Consider the following 18851-nt stretch of genomic DNA (forward strand, 5'->3'; position numbering starts at 1 on the left):
CGGAAGCGGAAGTAACCGTTTCTTGTTGACAGCGAAGGGGTGCACAAGATGGCGGCCGGCTGAATCTCGGGGCCCAATTGTCGACTTCTTGCCGTGCTCGCAGCCGAAGCCGAGTCCGAGCTGGTGTCCGGCCGACGGACATGAGGCGCAAATGCCTCGCGTGAACCGGACGACGCTGCTGTGGCTGCTGGTGGCAAGCAGCTTCGCCTTTCTGCTCTTTCAGCTCCGTTACTACCGGAACTACGTCAGCGAGGTCAGACGGTGGAAGTTATGACGTCAAAAAAAATGTTGGGGGGGAATGAGATCTAAAAAAAATGTTGTATTCTGTCAATAAAAAAAGTGACCTCCATTTTTTTAAACTTTACTTTAGAATTTCATAATTGTCAGAGAAAGAAATAAGAAAGAAAGTAATACATAAAAAAAAGAAAATAATATAAAATAAAATTGTACTGGATTTTGAATGACATCATTTGTGGGGTACATAGGCTACAGTATTGTCAAGAATTAAGATTTGTAATCGTTTATGCGTTACTATGCTCTTATCAGTACGAGGGATTTCTTTTCAAATGTGTCGCACTATATTTAATTCAACTAAAAAGTCCTTTGGAAACTCGCGATATTGTGATTCAGAAGTCGGAAATTATGAGTGATTGTGGATAAACGGTTTGGAAGATGGATGGTTTCATCCAAAACGGATGAACAACAAGGAAAGGGTTATAAATCAAACAAAATGCGTGTTTTGAATTATTTTTGCGTTTAGTTTTTTCCTAGCGGCAGCAAGAAATATTTTTGAAAGCATTTTAAAATGTTGCTGAAGTTGCTATTTTAAAATGCTGCGGCTTCCGGTCCCCTTGAAACACTCGTATCCGCGGATGTTTTGTTTACATCATGTTTTATCACACGGGATAGTTTTGTGGTTCAAAGATGGAACCGAATTTTTGTCTGTCGTGGGCCGTGTTGAGGTGATTGGAAGAAACCACACACAGTACGACGAACATCGGCGTGACGTCACGCGACAACGCAAACTTGGCCTCCGGCTTTACCTTCTTCTCAAAAGCCGATCCAAAGTGACGCAACGACCCCATCTACTGGCATGTGTTAGTCATTACAGTTAATTAGAAGCTTCAAGTTGACTGACAAGCTGAGCGAAACCCTCCTCCACGCCCGTTTGGTGACAACATGCTTGGCGAACACGTCTCTCGCTATCCGTATATGGAAAAGTGAGACGCCAGCGTGGGCGGTCCACGGGCAGGCAAAGGCGGCCATGTTGTGACAAGTGATGTCTTCTCCAGGCTGGCCCGCACATCCTGAGGCGCACGCCGGGTCACGTGACTGCCAGCGACCTCCAATGGGTGAGTCGAGACGCTCTCAAACCAAATAGTCACAGCAACGAAAGCCACACAAATAATCCCCCCATTGTTGAAACCCGGCACCAGTTCCGTATGACCGCTGCATGTTTATATCAGCATTTCTTTTTAAAGTCTTTAAAATAATACAAACACATAATATAATTGCAAGAGACACAAATATTTTACAGTGCTACAGTCGACCAATCCCGCCGTGTGTTAAGAGAAAATCACATCTTTTTTTTTTTATATAAAAAACTTAGCATGTGCATCATTAATCATGGCCAAAAATGCCATTTGTAAAATCAAGCTCCAAAAAAGCAGGATTGAAGAGGATTTGACAAGCAAAAAGTCGGCTGAGCTACAAAACTTCCTGTTTTCATTCCTTCAAATTCTGCGACAAACTAAATAGTGTGCTGCCATCTAGTGGTCGACAGTAGAATTTCGACAACTTCGAAACAGTACACACACAAAATGTGCAAAAAAGCAGAACCAAGAGGCGACCGTTTTGCCGTACGGCTTCCAAAGAACGAGGAAATGGCCGCAGTGCGGCATGGCGTCGCTTTGCAACAGCGACACTGTGCATAATGCCACCGAGGGCGGGGCTAAGCGAGGCAATAGCGCCGAGGTATTTGGAAGCAGATGATCATAAGTTGTTATCATCTTTAATGGGGAAAGCGCAGACGGTGCGACTTGCACCGTGAGCATTTCGTGTTGCGCAAAGCATAAACAGTAGATGCGTTGCGCGCTTCCTGCCGCCGGCAGCCGCAACGCCATCAAGCGCCGGATACTGTGGACGTGTTTCGTTTCCTGCCCGCGCAGCTGAGGCGCCCGCCGGGACTCGTAGTCGTGTCGGAAGGAGCCCAGCGCTTCGTCTCGTTCAGCGCGGATCAGCAAGATAGATCGGGACTCGGAATGGGTCCAAATGAGGTGACTCGGGTCCAAAACGTGTGATGGGGGCAGACCCAAACGTGAGGAATTAAAGACAGGAAAAGCATGTCAATGTGTTGGTGACCAAAACGCCACATTGGTGAGAACGTTCCGAGAGCTACGAAACGTTTCGGTAACGTCGTGCGTGCGTGCGTGCGTGTGCTCAGCAAAGCGTGAAGACCTTCCTGCGCTTGTCGCGGCGTTTCGGCCTGCCGCTGTTCCTGGCGGAGCCCGGCGTGCTGGAGCTTCTGACGCAGGACGCCTTGCTGGAGCGCTCGCGCTGGCGGCGCCAGGCCGACTGCAGCTTCCTGTGCGGCGGCCGAGCGGTGGCGTCCTTCGGCCTGCTGGCCAACGCGTGGACCTACGACGTGAGTCAACGCCGCCGCGGCCCCCCCCCCCAGCAGACCGCCGGGTCGAGCGCCCCATTTGCACCTCTCTCGGCAGGCCGCCTTCCTGTTGGCCGCTGAGGAGAAAGGCTTCCAGCTGCTGGAGGTGCGAGGGGAAGACCCCCGATTGGCCAGCTTGGACCTCCTGTCGGGTGAGGACATCCCACTGCATCTCCTGCTCCGCCTCCATGGCAATGTCATCCAGGTGGGCGGGACAAACGTTGGCGGGGAATGAGCACCACATTGCAAGGCTTAATTGATTCTCAATTTTTGACCTCTCTTTTGAAAATCAAAGTTTTGTTTTCTCGCTTTGAGGTGGTCTTCCTGTACGAGCGCAGCGGCGACTACTTGTGGCACGGCCCGCTGCGCCTCAAAGGCAACGCGGACCGCAGCTTCGCGCCCTTCTCGCAGATGGACTTCGGACGCCACGCGGGCGCCTACGACAAGTGATGTCACCGCCACCGCCACGGCGCCGCATTGAGCTGGCGTGACGCCATTGACGTCTCTCTGCTGCGCCCCCTTCAGGCCGCCGCTGGTACTGACGGTCGCGGACGGCCTGGACGTCGCCGTCCCTCGGAACATCTCCGGCTTCCTGGATCAGCATCGGCGCGCTCGCTTCCTGGAGTGCCCATACCAGGACGCGCGACGCTTCCTGCGGGTCTGACCTTTGAACTCTTCATTCGGTCGCGTGACGCTGACGGTGACGCACGCGTGTTTGTGTGTGCGCAGCTCTACCCCGACGACTCGTCTCCCGAGGCGCTGGATTTTCGCAACAAGGCCAAGTCTTTGCTTCAGCTGGCCGCCAAAACGCTCGCCCGTTTGAACGTCCCCTTCTGGATCAGCAGCGGAACCTGCTTGGGTAGCAAAAGCGCTTGAACGCAACATCGCCTGGCCGCGCGTATCCTCGTTCTTTTCATATTCGCTCTGCGGGCAAAAAGAATCCAGATATTTGTGCAAGGCTAAACCTGTAGCATTATAATGTCAGAGATTTTAAAAAGAAAATGATTTTATTTCTAGGTTAATTGGTGACGTAGCACAAAACTCATGCGATTGGACGGTAGCAGGCTAGTCCCATGTAGCATTTTAGCAACAACAACAAAAAAAAGCATTTGAGCGGGCTACAACAAGTAGCCTTCTGGCTTCTAGGCTAACATGCTAACAGTTGCGTTCTGCACAACTGGCTAACGTTGCGGCTGTGGCCCCCCGCAGGCTGGTTCAGGCAGTGCGGCTTCATCACGTACAGCCGCGACGTGGACATCGGGATTTTCGTCCGCGACTTCCGCCCGGAGATCATCGAGGCCTTCCTGGATGTCGGACTGTCACTCAAACACAAGTTTGGCAAGGTAACCATTTTGTCACCTTTAAATTGCATTCACTTGAGGAGTTTTATTTTGAAATGTCTCCAGTGTGATGTTTTATTTTGGCGGCCAGGTGGAGGACAGTCTGGAATTGTCCTTTGTGAGGGACGGGGTCAAGCTGGACATCTTCTTCTTCTACCAGGACGGCGACCTGACCTGGAACGGCGGCACGCAGGCCAAGAGCGGCAGGAAGTTCAAGTAGGTGGACAGCGGCCATGTTTGCGAGGGTCACGTGGGTGACGGCGTCCGTTCTTCTGGCGGCGCAGGTACGTTTTTCCTAGATTCTCGTTGTGCTGGGCCGAGCTGGCGGAGGTCCGAGTGGGAGTCCCGTGCGAGACGCTGGACTATGTGACGGCCAATTACGGCGCGGCGTGGAGCGTCCCGCAGAGGACGTGGGACTGGAAGTCGTCACCCAGCAATGTCCAAGACAACGGGGTGTGGCCTCTGGCACAGTGGGAGGAGCTTATTCAAGTGTATTGACACTCAATAAATTGAAACAAACAAAAACTGTTTTGGCTCTTTTTTTTTGCCATGCAATCAAAATTTTGTTCTTAATGTTGCAACTAACGATTTGTTAAATAATTGATTCATCTGTCGATTATTTTTCGAAGAATCCGATTTTTAGAAAAGGAGCCTTTTTAAAATGTCCACTTTATTCAAGAAAATGACATTACTTCAAAATACACAAACTTAAGATGATTATGAATCAGTGGCGGGTGTTCTCTCCCGTACGTGTCAGAAAATCGGCAAAAATGTTCATAATAATGTTAATCAAGTAAAAAGTGATGTTTGCAGTTGTTTTATTTTGATGAAACCAAAGATAATCAGTCTGCTTTCATTGAGGAGGATAGAAATCAGAATATTAAGACTATTTCAAGTTAAGAATTATATATATCTTTAGAACTTTTCTTTTTTTTAAATTACCGAAATCGGTAAAATTACCGAATGAACAATACTGAGCTCTTCGAGAAAAAAAGAAGTCTCCCCAGCGGTACTTGGGGGCGTGGCTCGCCCTTGTCATCGTCTCGCGACCGGTCACGTGACAGGCATCGTGACGCGTGTCAGCTGACTGCCTTTGGCCAATGACGTGGGCGCTGTAGAGGACGTCGCTTGAGCTTCCCGGGGTCGTTGTTGTCGTCGTCGTTTCGTCTTTTCCACGATGGCGAGTCAGTCGCAGGGCATCCAGCAGCTGCTGCAGGCCGAGAAGAGAGCCGCCGAGAAGGTGGCCGAAGCCCGCAAACGTGAGTGGAGCCCTCGCGGCCTAGCCCAAACCTCAGGCCGAACCGCAAGCCCGTCCCGGGGAGGCCGCGGCGCTTGCGTTCATCAGGAACTCGTCTTTCGCTCTTTCTTCCATTGTCGTTAATTGTCTTTCACTTGTCTCGTCATTAGTCGTTGTGCTGACCTGATTCGGTTTCGGTGCGATCGAATCGCTCTTGAACGTGACGAGAAACGACAGCGCCGAGACGGAAGCTCATCTTGGCGTCGCTAATTTAACAACGAATTGCGTTGGCCGTCAAAATCAAGTTGATAATGCTCCAAAAAAGCAAAACAATTGGCGAGGTCACGTGCGCCTGCTTCCCCTCTGAGCTTCTGCGCCGTGACGTCACGAGACGCCATGACGCTAACGTCGTGACTCCCCGGGACAGAATTTCATTGAGTTGCAGTCAAGTAAGAGTCAAAAGTAGTCCTTCAAAGTACTCCTCGAGTAACTGGTCAGTAACTCAAGTTTTGTTTTTGTAATCGGTGAATGAATGTCTGCTATATATGATTATTATACTAGGGATGTTCGAGAACACTTTTTTTCTTTCCACAGGAGTACGAGTATGTAAAAAAAGAATTAGTAAAACGTATGTTGCATTAAAGTGACTGACAAGTACAATTGATCCAAAAATGAATCTCGTAAATGTAGCGCGTAGCAAACTCCCCGATTGCCATTCAAGCAACCAAGTTGACTTTTTCATAACGTTTGACGGCCGATCTTGATGATGTCACAGAAATGACGTCAAAATGGGCAAGTTGACTCACGTGGGGTTGTTGTTAACGATGATGTCGTTCCAGGTAAAAACCGCCGTCTGAAGCAAGCCAAAGAAGAAGCTCAAGCTGAGATTGAGCAGTACCGGCTGCAGAGAGACAAAGAGTTTAAGACCAAAGAGGCGGCGGTGAGGACGCGTCCACTTTCATGTTTGCAAATTGCCTCATTCAACACATTTGCCTTTCTTCTTGAAACACGACACTTTTTTGGAGCCTGTTTAATAAATTGCCGACATGATGGTGCCAACCCAACTATGGAGAAGCCACTTGAGGAGCGTCATGTGGCGCTTTGCCGCCATCTTGTGGTATCAGTAGGCAACTGCAGTAAAGTTGACCCCTGCACACTTGCCGTTCCACAACTCGTTTTATTATCTTAGTCAACTGAAGTTAAACATTTTGGGCATCAAATCTTGAGTAAGAGCCAAATTGAAGATTGTCATCTAAGAGGTCGTCAGTGCGCCCTCAAGTGGACAAATAGTACATTTTTGCAAACTGCAAAAAGTGATGGTTCCCAAAAATATGCTGGTCGCACCTGTAGTGACAATTTTTCTAGCCGAGCCGCAATCTTCACTTGTTGCTACCGTTTGTGTGCTTGTGCGCAGGCGCTGGGTTCCCACGGCAACAGCGCGGTGGAGGTGGACCGCGACACGGCCGAGCGCATGGGTCGCATCCAGGCCAGTTACCGTGGCAACCGCGACGTGGTGCTGGGCGACCTCCTGCGCCGCGTGTGCGACATCCAGCCCGAGTTTCACGCCAACTATCGCGTGGCCGGCTAACGCGGGATAGCGGCTAACTATTGCTAGCAGTGCTACTTCCTGTGTTTGTTGCTGTTTACAAATGTGGAAATGTTGTTCATTTTAGTCTGAAGTATTTCCTGAACATGTCCAATTAAGTTATTTGTTTGATTTTGTGGCTACTCTCTCTTGATTGGCTGCTGATTGGAGGCTTTTATTGTGAAAGTAACGTCTTCCTCCACAGCTCAAATTGACTTCCTGTATGTGTTTGTGGTGCTGATGTTAAGAAGTGTCAATAAATATGAAGCGGTTCACACTGGCTTTTTGTTTTCTTTTTCTTTTTTCATGATTGGGGCTTGACATTGTGTTGCTTCAACACAATCCAACCAGACGCGCGCCATCGCTTCTCGCGCTTCTCAAGTTAACATCATGCGTCAGCATTACTTATCACATAGCAACATGCAGCTTTTCGGGCTTCATGCGTAGATCAAATAGACATTTCTTGTGTTAACTCGAGCAAGCCATCTAAAAGTTTGTGTAAAATTGACCACCGTCAATCCAAAAGCCGCAAATCCGTCGCCACGGTAACCCATGTCACGTGATTTCGCCTAAGCCACCCGGGCGACGTGGCTGCACTCAGGACACGCCTATTATTTGCAGACGTCTTCCGATTGGTCCATTTATTCGTTGGCCCCTCCTGGCCGTGCTGCGCCATGACGTCACCGGCGGAAGTGGACCCTCCGTCCTCTGACAGCGAGCAAAACCGACGACCATCAGGAACGCGCGACCACTTGCGTCCTTTTCGACAATTTTGCTCTTTTCTTCTCTCCACAAGTTTCCCAACTCTCGACTCCACTTTTTCGTCTCCGTCGTAGAAGAATTTGGAGAAGAATACCCGGAAGTCTTCCAGGTCAGTGGAGTTTGTTTTCGGTTCAGTGACCTCTGCATTACTTACTTCGTGACTAACAAGTTAACTCGCATGTTTATGTTAGTTAGTCGTTTAAGTCCAGTAGTCTGCTCCCTTCAGATCAATGACATCATTGATTGATCATTAAATTAGCTTATTAACGGAACTCGATTTTATTTACAGAGAAAAACAAGCGACTGCTGAAATGAAGTACCGCGCATAAATCAAATAAATCAAATGAACGTAACTTCATTTGGAAGCAATCAAAAATATGTATTACGTTTTATTGATTTCACCTTTGTTGATCCTCATACGCCAAGCCGACTTGGCTAAGATGAAACATAAAAATAACATGAAACTTCAACAACAAGTCAACAAAAAACACCCAAAGCAATTTATCTGTATGTACACACAAAATCTAAAACTAAAATGAACAACAAAGAAGTGCAAACATTGTCTAGTTAAGAGTAAAAGATGAAGTGTACTCTCTCCTGTCCAAAAACTAAATAAATACACGAAAACCCTGGAATAATCAGTCTTCCATGTCTCACATGGAGCAAAAATATCAACCGGTGTTGAAGGGTGGGGCTGAGAAAATAATTCTAGAATGTCAAAGGAGAACCTTTTTTTGGGGGGGCTACCCAGATTTTAAACGGAGCTCTAGCCCGAGCCCCGCTGGAGCGCCACCCCTGAATATAAATATAGAAACATGGTTTTCACGATCAACCCTGATGTCTTGCGATGTTGCAGCCTTTGTTCTATTGTATTGAATCATCAAAGAACCCGTTGACTTGCTGACATCACTTCATGTCACAGGATCAACTAAGCTTTCCTAGAGGTCAAAGGTTGATGCACCGACAGTAAGCGTTCCTAGAGGTCAAAGGTTGATGCATGAGCAGTAAGCGCTCCTAGCGGTCAAAGGTCGGACGACCGGCAGATGAATCATTCACTCGTTCCCTCGTTCCCTCGTCCCTGATCACGACAAAGGTTTTTATTTGTTTTTTTGTTAAATAAGTGACTGGGCCCTCGTTTGACGAAAGCGAGAGATGCGGTCGCTCTTGTCCCGATAAAAGAACAACTTGTGCTTCATCCTCTCTTAACGAGCTCTGATTTGATTGGCTGCCGCCCTCTTTTTGCCTGCGGCCACTCGGCCAATCAAATTACAGCCGAGCGCCGCCTGCTCGCTGTCACTGAAGATGCAGCGTCATCATCATCGTCATGGCGACGGCGCTGAGGATGAGGGCCTCTGATTGGCTGCTGAAGAACCAACAATGATGCCAACAGTTTGGACTTGCGAGTCATTTGAAATGTCGGCTTTTAAAAAAAAGAAAAACGATGAACACTCAGCCAGCTGCTGATTGGACCACACGTTCCCGGAAAAGTTTTCAGAAAAACAAAGAATTCCAGAAAAACTGGATTTTTTTTTCTTCTGCAAAACAAAAAAAAATTCTGAAAAAATAAGGGTACATTTTTTTAAAATAAAACTACGGTTAAAAGTCAAAGACTGGACTGGACTCTGCTAAAGTGGACTTGAAAAAAAAGCGTAAAGAAAGCAAAATGATGTCGCGGGGCTGAAGTCAAGTTGCAAATGTGTGTGCGTGTCAGTCATGAACCACAGCTCGATGCACATGAACCACGGCGAACACGGCGAACACGGCGAACACGGCGAACACGGCCACCACCCCGCACACGCCATGATGACCACGCCCATGCCCACCCACGGGGGCGGACACGACCACGGGGGCGGAGCCACCGGAGGGGGCCACGGGGGGCATGGAGGCATGGTAGGCGTTTACATGCTAAATGCTAACGTGCTGCTCACACGCTAACGCTCACGCCGTTGCCTAGGCGATGACCTTCTACTTTGGCTACCACAACGTGGAGCTGCTCTTCAGCGGACTTGTCATCAACTCTGCCGGAGGTGACGTGACGCCATCTTGACTCCTCCTCCTTGTCCTCGCTTGACTTGACTCCTCCTCCTCCTGTTGTGCGCTCCAATCAGAAATGGTGGGCGCGTGCGTGGGCGTGTTCCTCTTGGCCGTCCTGTACGAGGGTCTGAAGATGGGCCGGGAGGCGCTGCTGCGGCGCAGTCAGGTCAACGTGCGCTACAACTGCATGCCGCTGCCTGGCACGGACGGCACCGTCCTCATGGAGACGCACAAGACTGTCGGGTACGCTCACAAAAGTCAGCACACCCCTCACGTTTCAAAATGACACACTAAAACGTAGTCAGCGTACATTTACTGTTCCCTCAAAATAAATGACAATACAGCCGTTAACAGCTAAACCCCGGGCAACAAAAGTGAGCACACCTCTAAGTGTGAAAATGTCCACCATTATTTTCCAGCCTTGCCTTAAGTCTTGGGCATGGCCTCTCTTGGCTTCTCTGATTGGCTACATGCTGTTCACGTCACAGACATTTGTAGTGCATGACACGGCAGACGTACGTAAGTGGCTAGCGGCTACCTGTTAGCATGACCAACGACTGTCTGGCTGAAAGTTGGGCAGCTGACTTGAATTCTTTTTCAATATTGCGGACCAAGGCTACTTTGGCATTCACTCTCCATGTTTAAAAGGAATTGCACGTTGAGGTCTTTTCATTATGTAAAAAAAAGGGGGGGGAAAAAGATCAATAGAACTTTGTCTTTATTTATTTTATGAAACACTTTTTCTGAATTCAACTCAAAATGTCAAACTTTGCTTTTTAGGTTGTAGGAACACAACTTTAGGTCTTTAATACCTTGTTGTTCGTCACATGCACCGTGTCAAAATAAGAATGTTTCGGCCTCATATTGCACTTAAAAGTTGTCTTCCTAAATCCTAAATGGCTGTAATAGACATTTTGTATTGATTTGTTGTTTTAATGTAATGGGAAAAGCGCAAAATAAAGACAAAGTACTATTTATCTTCTTTTTTTGTTTTGTTTGGTCTGATCCGATCTGTGACTCAAATCCGAACCGTGACTTTTGTGGTCCGTTACACCACTAATTAGAATATAGCTAATTTCACCATTATTCACAAATCTGTTTCGAATTGTGAGTAATTGTGCTTTTTGCAACATGGCCCAGGTTGATCTCTTCTGCTCTGCTGCCACCTGCTGGCCGTTTTTGTAATAACTACCATTGCCTCAAGCGTTCTCTTCAGGTCAGAGGCTGCAACAAAGCCTTCAGTATGCTCTAGCATAAAAAACAAACAAACGGGAAAAACGTATAAAGACGTCGTTGGGAGCATGGTACTAGTTAAAATAGAACGTATTTAATCGTTTTTGGGAGCAAATCAATTAAGATTTAGGATTGTCTGTCAGACCGGCTTTGGGCCTTGTTATCAGGAAAAAGCCGTAAGTTAGTCGGCAAGCAGTAAGTTGGTCGGGCGTTTGACGTCCTGGCATCAAGAAGGGGCACCATCGGGCCAAAAGCAGCCCGAGTGACTTTTACAGCGTTTGCGTACCCGGTTTGAAGTGGGATCGAGGTAACGCGGTACTTGTGTGCGGGTCAGGTGGTCTGGTTGCAGCCCACTTCCTTTTTATATTTCCTTGACTTGTGATTGTGCGCTTACATGCTAAGACTGATGCTATCCTGTTGCGTTGTTAGGCAGAGGATGCTAAGCTCCTCCCACTTCCTGCAGACGTTGCTGCACATCATCCAGGTGGTGGTCAGCTACCTCCTGATGTTGGTCTTCATGACGTACAACGCGTACCTGTGCATGGCGGTGGCGGCGGGCGCCGGCGCCGGCTACTTCCTGTTCAGCTGGCGCAAGGCGGTGGTGGTGGACATCACGGAGCACTGTCATTAGCGCCTCTCGTCGTTAGCGCTTCCCGCCGTTGGCGCTTCATGCCATGGGTTTGGTTAGCCGGCGGATACGCTAACAAACGTTGCTGTAAGATGGCGACCACGCAAACCTCGGGAAGATCGCCAGCGAGGTCCAACTGTAGTTTGTAGCTTGATTTGCACGCCCTAGTTAGCCGCTAATTCATGGACGTTTTGAGAAAACGTCTACACACTCGTCTTATCATGTTAGTGCTTAATTATGTTAGTTATGAGTTTTTATTAATTGTGTTTTGAGTTTGCTCTCTCGTGCCATGACGTCAGATGCTAATGCTAACTAGCTGAGGCTAGTGTCAATGATAGCATAGCAAGCGAACCAGTACACATTTTATCTATTTGTTTAGCGTCTTTGATACAATCAGACTGACTAATTTGTAATTAGTTTTTTATTATTATTTTTTGTGTATGTAATGAAGAGATGTGAAACCAAATTGTTTACTTTTTGGGAGGAGGTCGTGAAAGGTTAAACAGGCCTTAAAGACACACGCTGCCTTAACATGGCTAACAAGGGCGTCTCGTTTACATTCCACGTTTGTCAGACGACAAACGTGGCAAATTGTCTTCTTGCTGTGGACGAGTGAAGGGACCAATCTGATTGGTGACGTTAAGAAAAAAAAAGGATGTATGCTGGAATCACTCAAACGAATAAAGTGTGTAAGTGTCAACATCATGTCTGCATTCTTGCCCACCCTTCACTCAAATCAGTCACATCTTTGAAATAGTTTAAAATATTTCCTAATGCATCAAGTACGTGCGTGTGTCCACACTCATGTATATAAACAGATCAAATGCTGTATACTGTATATGGAGGGGGTTGTGAGGCCACGTCACAATTAGGTCAAAAATGGCGGCGAAAGGAAGCAATCTGGTCAATTAAAAGCATTTGATTTGGGATTGTTGTCATTTTGATTTGTGACAATTACTTGGATTTCAAAATGTGATGAAATGTCGTTTGACTACTAAAACAATCTGCCTGGTTTGTTTGCTAATCACAGGCAAAAGCGCTACAATACGTCGTCGTTGGTTTGTTTGCATTGCGAAATAATAGAAGTGCCTGGATTTTTTTAATTGTACACACACACAATTCAAATATTTTTGGATTTGATATTGGAGTGTCAAGATTCAGCATTTTTTTTATATAATTTTGTTGTATTTTATTTTTTTTACTTTTTCATGCTTTTCCTCCACTTTATTAAGTAAGCAGGCAAATTATTTGTGTCGATTATTCCTATTCTTGAAGCGTTTTTTATTTTTATGATAACCAGGTTTTTTTTCTTTCTCAATTTTTCTTAGTTATTGTATTGGGGAAAAAATCGTGACGCCCCAGTCCGCTAGGGAGCGCTAATCCGCTGAACCGCCACCATGAAAAGACGCGAGATCCACGCATCTTTACTTCCGGGTCAGAGTTAGCAGGTGACCACTGACGAGGTGACAGCCGTCCGGGTCGTTCGTCAATGTTTGCGGGCTGACGATCTGCGTCCCGTCGCGGTGGTCCTCGTTCGTTCCCTCGGTCCTCCTCATGGCGTCCAGGCGACCGGACAGCTTCGACGGGCTCGCGTACCGCGGCGGCCGGGACGAGCCTCACTACCCGGCGGCTTATTCGCTCAGGAGCGCTCAGGAACCGCCGCAGCACCTCCACTGGGTCACCACGCCGCCGGACATCCCCGGCAGCCGCAACCTGCACACCGGAGAGCGGACGCCGCTGTTCGACGAGCCGCCCGGAGCGTCAGCGGGGGAGCGCGACTGGAACGCGGCGGCGGCGGCGGCTGGCGGCCCGCCACCGCCTGGTGAGGAGCTTACCTTACCTTAGCTTAGCTTAGCTTAGTTTATTTTAGCCTATCTGAGCTCACGGTAGTTATCTTGATTTTGTTTACGTTGCTGAGGTCAAAAGGCGGCCCGTTTCTTTTTGTTGTTGTTTCAAGCGCTCGCAAGCGATCAAAACAACACAAACAGATGGGATCAAATCAATGCACTTTTATAAGTTATAACAGACAAAAAGAAGTCAGCCATTTAACAGTTTTTGTTAGGGTTGTCCCAATTGGACTTGATTCTTTTTGTTTCTTTAATTGGTATTGGTATGATAAACGTCGGATTAGTTTTCTTCATGTCCCATGCCACACCTGTTGTTTTTTTGTTTTTGATTTTTATAATGTCCACGATGCGCAATTAATCCAAATTCAATTACAATGATTACACTCTACAATTACAAAATCAGTATAATCGTAAAAACTATTATTAATACCAAATTTTGAGTTGTTTAAATGTATACATTTGCACCTTTTTTAAATTCTAAAATAACTAATTTAATTCATTTTGTTTCATCCAAAAGGAACTTGTATAATTATAGTGTTTTAAAGAATTTTATTTGTCTTAATATTTTTCATTTGTTTTTTACATTTCAACATGTTGCCAAAACAGTTGTGATTATTATTTTTAACCATAATCAAGCAGCCCTATCTGTTATTATCATAAAACTAAGTATATAAAATGTGATTGGGAAAAAAATTGTTTTTTGGTTTTTGTTAATATGATCCAAGCATGACATTTGTTGTTGTTTTGTTGTGGTTGCAGAGCAGCTGAATCGTCTCACGGGTTTCGGGATCGGACTGGTCAGGTGATGATGATGATGATGATGATGATGATGATGATGCCATGTTGTGAGTACGATGGCCGGCCGTTAACTCGCGCTTCTGCGGCGGCGCAGTCTGTTTGCAGAGAACGTGCTGACTCATCCGTGCGTGGTTTTTCGCCGGCAGTGTCAGGTGACCCTTGACCTCGCGCTTCCTCCGCCTTGACCCCCGGCCGCGCGCGCCCACGACCTTTGCGTTTGTTTGTCCCGCAGGTCAACTACCAAGCGCGCTGCGACCACCTGACGCCGTTCAGCGCCCTCGCCGTCATGTACGCCATCAGCAAGGCTCAGGTATGCGAGCGCGCTCGCCACCACCAAAACAAAAGTCGCATGCCGACATAACCGCTCGGGTTCCGATGGGGAATTGGTGCAAAGATTTTCCATGGGATTTATAGCAATTAATTGAGTGTCATCAAATGAAGCGTCAATAGACACGTTGCATGCAGTTTATTCCGCAACTCGAACCCGACTTCACAGCTGTGTTTTTGTTTTGTTTATATAGTATTTGATTTGAATATGTCTTTAAAAAAGTTGTTTTTAGAAATTTGTATTTCATTTTAAGGTAATTTAATGAAGTATAAATATGCGGTGAATGCCAATTATTCTGGAATTAAGACCTTAGTTTATAGCTGGTTTTTTTGTTTACATATTCAATTAAAAATGTTTGTTTTTGTTACATTTCAGTTTTCCCATGTAAATGATCCAGTTGGAATTGTTTCCGTTCAGGGTCCGAGAGCATTGTGGAAAGGGATGGGCAGCACCTTCATCGTGCACGGCGTCACGCTGGGGGCCGAGGGGATCATCAGCGAGTTCACGCCGTTGCCACGGTAACCGCCAGCCGTTCCGGGTTTGGTGCGGCGGCGCCTTAACACGGTGCGTTTGTTCTGGCAGGGAGATTCCTCACAACTGGAGCGTCAAACAGCTGGCCGGCCACTTCCTGCTCAAAGGGTTCGTTTCGCTTGGTTTTTCACTTCCTTTTTTTTTTTTTTTGCTTCTCAAGTTTGCAAAGAGGGCGCAAAACTGCGTTTCTTTCCGACGACACCAGTGACCTGATTCGCGAGCCGTCATTCTTTTGCTTTGACTTGAGAGCAAAAATTTGAGATGAAAACATTCCATGGTGGCAGGAAATTTGCTGGCAACGCACGAATACTGAACAGAGGCTTAGCTTAATGCTAACAAACAGTACAAAAGGCCAAAGACAGGCTACGGAATAGCGTCAGTGTGGTCATGTGATGACGACGCAACAGATATGTCAAGACAAACACACAGACATTATCGCAACCCTCACAGGCATGGATTCTTTATCCTCTACAAGTAATCAAGTACGACTGCATTGTACTGAGTCACTTGGGGTAGTTGTGAAACTCTTCTTAGGAGTCGCAGTGAATTGGTCTTTAAGATGAAATGAATGTAGCAGTTATCGTAAGTCCCAAATTGCGGAGTACCGTCTGATGTCTGCGTCCACTTGAGCGGGCGGGCAAAGATGATTTGAGATGCGAGCCCCGGTCACGAAGCTCCTTGAACTTGTATCTCAAAGGCGGCAATTTCAAGAGAAGAAAGCAAACAAGTAAAAAGCGATTGCGCTTTCTTCCTTCATCAACCCGCTGAAAATCTTCCTTCGCTCGTGCTTTTCTTTTGACACTACGCTCGACTTCCTGTTTGCAGCTTGACGGCGGCGGTGGCGCTTCCTTTCTACTGCTCCAGCCTCATCGAGACCGTGCAGGTGACGACGCCTTCTCATTTCTTCTCATTGAGGTGCAAAGTTAAGATGCGGAATTTTGCAAATATTCCTAACTGCAAACTTTCCGTGGGAATTTCTTTCTGTCCCAAGAAGACATCTATGCAAAATAAATAGATGGCTCTCCTTGCCCACGTGCGAGGGCATTACAGTCGACCTACTGGTTTTCACATTACGTGACCAAATCCGGACTTTGACGATGCGAGCCCGAGGGCACTTTGACGTCAGTTTCAATCTTTCATCGGATGAGCGCGTCGATGTCCGCGACGTCTGACGAAAAGTTGCGGCCGATATTAAAAAAAATATATATAAAAAACAAACGAGAGTCGGTTACATCACATTGCCATGCAAATATTCCTTTGTGACTTTGGTTTCCTGGTCTTAAATGAAGCCCTTCAAACCCATAAATGGTTGAGCGGACATGACATATTCTCGTGTCGAAACCAAGAAAAGGCATCATTTGGATGACGTCAACATTTGCGGTTCAGGATCGGATCTCAACCAATCAACGTTTCATGTCAAAAATGTTGCGTATAAGCTTGGTAAGTTTAAAACAACCGTGTGATCTCGGTGTCCACAATAACGACTAAAAGCATGTGATGTCATCTTCAGTCGACAGCAGGTGGAACAATTAGTTTTGATGAAAGGCGAAAATGGCTCCGTGGGTCACGTGCCCTTTAAAGAAGCAAATTGCAATCGGCCGAAAAGCATGAAAAAGCCACTCGAACGTGCGCAAGCGCCGCTGACGTGACCTGCCGTGACCCCGCAGAGCGAGATCGTGCGCGACGAGTCGTCGTCGGGGCTGCTGGACTGCGTGCGCGAAGGTCTGGCCCGCCTCCTGGGCGTGGGCGCCCCCCACAGCCGCCGGCTGCTGCCGCTGAGCTGCCTGCTGCTTCCCGCCGTCTGCCACGCCGTCCTCCGCTACGCGGTCGCCGCCGCCGTGCAGCGCCTTGCCCTGTGGCTGCACCGGCGCGCCCGCAAGCGGCGGCAGGGCCCGGCGGCGGACCCGCTGGAGGCCCACTTCCCGGAGCTGGCGGCGGCGTGGTTGGGCTCGCTGGCGGCGGACGCGCTGACCTTCCCGCTGGAGACGGCGCTGCACCGCCTCAGCCTGCAGGGCACCCGCACCATCATCGACGCCACCGACGGCGCGGCGGCAAAGAACGGCGGCGGCGGCGGCCCCCCGCTGGTGCTGCCCGTCAACACGCAGTACGACGGCGCGGCCGACTGCTTCCACTCCATCCGCCGCAAGGAGGGCGGGGCCGCCTTGTACCGCGGCTTCGGGGCGCTGCTGGCGCAGTTTGCGCTGCACGGCGCTTTGCTGGCCGCCGCCCGGACGCTTTTCAGGCTGCTGCTGCTGGAGGGCAAAGCGCAGGGCTAGAGGTCGCGCCGGCAGCCTCCACAAAAGCGCCGCTGGGCGTGTCTATATTTGGCGGTGAGAAACAAATGAGAGCACTTGAAAATGCTGATCTTGTCTGGCTTTTCTTTTTCTTTTTTTGGGTAATGTGAGGAAAGTGTCAGGCGGGAAAGCGCGGGTGCAACATTTCCATCCTCGCAAGCGCGACCGAACGCTGACTCGGCACATTCATGAGTTTGTTTTTCTTTTCTTTGCAAACCGCTGATATGAATTCCACATAATTGTCATTTCCGACTTGAAAAGGAAAATGTTGCGTGTCGGACGTGCGCGTGTGATCTCGACGACGTGACGCCGCCGTCCGCTGCATTCGTTTAGCGCAAAAGCCGGAATTCTTCACCATGTCACTTCCTGTCTGTGAACGCATGAAGCCAATAACATTTTATTTGTACAAAGTTGTCATCCAACCAAAGTAGAAAGCAACAAAGAATAAATTATTGTCGTCTTGTTTTTGTCAAACATTAAAATTCCAATCAAAATGTCACATCTGTCTTTTCTCTTTTTATTTCAATAATATTGCTGTCGGCTGTCAAACGATTACATTTTGTCATCAGATTATTCACATCTTTGAATTTTGATGAATCACAATGAATTAAAATGGCTTTTTTTAATGTTTTTTCCTGCCAAATTTAAAGAGCACCTGTTATGTGTTCTTTTTTTTTTTTAAACATTTAATATGATGAGGATGTCTTCAAAAAATGTTATTCTCTGCACACGATCATCCTCCTCTTTTTCTAATCAATTAATTACTTGCGTTAAAAAATGAGCAAATATTCAGAATGTCATATGCAATTATTAAATGCTTGACTTTAAACCTGTGCTACTTTTAACGTAACCAAGTTAAAGGATCATCTGTGGTCAAAATCAATTGTGTGACTAATCTGTGTCAATACGTGATTAATGCGATCGTTTTTTGTGATTAATTAATTAACGCTGCAGCACGACTCGACGTACGAAAAAGTGCTTTGCTGTCAGAGAGACAACACTTCACTTTCCAGTTTGCAGCTGCAAATTGTTGAACCCAAGACACACCTAGGACCGCCCCCTCATTTGAATAACATCTCATGCTGACAGCAGAGCCTTTTAAGTTATTGGCATTTCATTATATTGATCTATTTTTGAATTTATTTCCACATTTACTTTTATATCCATCCATCCATCCATTTTCTGTACCGCTTGTCCTCACAAGGGTCGCGGGGGTTGCTGGAGCCTATCCCAGCTGTCTTCGGGCAGTAGGCGGGGTACACCCTGAACTGGTTGCCAGCCAATCACAGGGCACACAGAGACGAACAACCATACTCACAATCACACCTATGGACAATTTGGAGTGTCCAATTCACCTGCCATGCATGTTTTTGGAATGTGGGAGGAAACCGGAGTACCCGGAGAAAACCCACGCAAGCACGGGGAGAACATGCAAACTCCACCCAGGAAGGCCGAAGCCCGGACTTGATCTCACAACCTTTGCACTGGGAAGCGGACGTGCTAACCAGCCAGCCACCATGCCGCCCATTTACTTTTATATTTAGATTTTTAATTTTTGTATTAATTTTTACT

At 47.5% G+C, this 18851-nt stretch overlaps 4 protein-coding genes across 4 annotated transcripts; all 4 read left to right on the plus strand.

Moving 5' to 3' along the window:
• On the plus strand, positions 1-4527 carry fktn (fukutin). The gene is made up of 10 exons (XM_086096100.1): positions 1-253; positions 1293-1352; positions 2444-2644; positions 2721-2867; positions 2978-3108; positions 3188-3320; positions 3392-3521; positions 3872-4005; positions 4094-4218; positions 4287-4527. The coding sequence occupies exons 1-10, from the start codon at positions 152-154 to the stop codon at positions 4498-4500; spliced, it is 1377 nt and encodes a 458-aa protein (XP_085952226.1). The 5' UTR covers positions 1-151; the 3' UTR covers positions 4501-4527.
• A 559-nt stretch (positions 4528-5086) lies between these two features.
• On the plus strand, positions 5087-7104 carry atp6v1g1 (ATPase H+ transporting V1 subunit G1). The gene is made up of 3 exons (XM_086095857.1): positions 5087-5261; positions 6079-6179; positions 6654-7104. The coding sequence occupies exons 1-3, from the start codon at positions 5180-5182 to the stop codon at positions 6825-6827; spliced, it is 357 nt and encodes a 118-aa protein (XP_085951983.1). The 5' UTR covers positions 5087-5179; the 3' UTR covers positions 6828-7104.
• A 404-nt stretch (positions 7105-7508) lies between these two features.
• Positions 7509-12186, plus strand: slc31a1 (solute carrier family 31 member 1). The gene is made up of 5 exons (XM_086095809.1): positions 7509-7695; positions 9298-9476; positions 9541-9613; positions 9695-9863; positions 11283-12186. The coding sequence occupies exons 2-5, from the start codon at positions 9300-9302 to the stop codon at positions 11482-11484; spliced, it is 621 nt and encodes a 206-aa protein (XP_085951935.1). The 5' UTR covers positions 7509-7695; positions 9298-9299; the 3' UTR covers positions 11485-12186.
• A 717-nt stretch (positions 12187-12903) lies between these two features.
• Positions 12904-17778, plus strand: slc25a46 (solute carrier family 25 member 46). The gene is made up of 8 exons (XM_086097633.1): positions 12904-13303; positions 14088-14130; positions 14221-14278; positions 14359-14436; positions 14872-14972; positions 15037-15093; positions 15811-15868; positions 16653-17778. The coding sequence occupies exons 1-8, from the start codon at positions 13036-13038 to the stop codon at positions 17259-17261; spliced, it is 1272 nt and encodes a 423-aa protein (XP_085953759.1). The 5' UTR covers positions 12904-13035; the 3' UTR covers positions 17262-17778.
• The last annotated feature ends 1073 nt before the right edge of the window (positions 17779-18851 follow it).

The sequence above is a fragment of the Leptonotus elevatus genome, chromosome 15 (genome assembly GCF_054856555.1).
Source record: "Leptonotus elevatus isolate MCC_2025b chromosome 15, RoL_Lele_1.0, whole genome shotgun sequence".
NCBI lineage: Eukaryota > Metazoa > Chordata > Actinopteri > Syngnathiformes > Syngnathidae > Leptonotus > Leptonotus elevatus.

Excerpts from the sequence above, each read along its gene's own strand:
- slc31a1 (XM_086095809.1), top strand. The coding sequence starts at position 9,300 with ATGAACCACAGCTCGATGCACATGAACCACGGCGAACACGGCGAACAC. Across the intron at positions 9,477-9,540 it reads ACGGGGGGCATGGAGGCATG|GCGATGACCTTCTACTTTGG; the intron begins GTAGGCGTTTAC and ends GCCGTTGCCTAG. Across the intron at positions 9,614-9,694 it reads TGTCATCAACTCTGCCGGAG|AAATGGTGGGCGCGTGCGTG; the intron begins GTGACGTGACGC and ends CGCTCCAATCAG.
- slc25a46 (XM_086097633.1), top strand. The coding sequence starts at position 13,036 with ATGGCGTCCAGGCGACCGGACAGCTTCGACGGGCTCGCGTACCGCGGC. Across the intron at positions 13,304-14,087 it reads TGGCGGCCCGCCACCGCCTG|AGCAGCTGAATCGTCTCACG; the intron begins GTGAGGAGCTTA and ends TTGTGGTTGCAG. Across the intron at positions 14,279-14,358 it reads TTTTTCGCCGGCAGTGTCAG|GTCAACTACCAAGCGCGCTG; the intron begins GTGACCCTTGAC and ends TTTGTCCCGCAG.
- atp6v1g1 (XM_086095857.1), top strand. The coding sequence starts at position 5,180 with ATGGCGAGTCAGTCGCAGGGCATCCAGCAGCTGCTGCAGGCCGAGAAG. Across the intron at positions 5,262-6,078 it reads GGTGGCCGAAGCCCGCAAAC|GTAAAAACCGCCGTCTGAAG; the intron begins GTGAGTGGAGCC and ends ATGTCGTTCCAG. Across the intron at positions 6,180-6,653 it reads TTAAGACCAAAGAGGCGGCG|GCGCTGGGTTCCCACGGCAA; the intron begins GTGAGGACGCGT and ends GCTTGTGCGCAG.
- fktn (XM_086096100.1), top strand. The coding sequence starts at position 152 with ATGCCTCGCGTGAACCGGACGACGCTGCTGTGGCTGCTGGTGGCAAGC. Across the intron at positions 3,109-3,187 it reads CACGCGGGCGCCTACGACAA|GCCGCCGCTGGTACTGACGG; the intron begins GTGATGTCACCG and ends CGCCCCCTTCAG. Across the intron at positions 3,321-3,391 it reads ACGCGCGACGCTTCCTGCGG|CTCTACCCCGACGACTCGTC; the intron begins GTCTGACCTTTG and ends GTGTGTGCGCAG.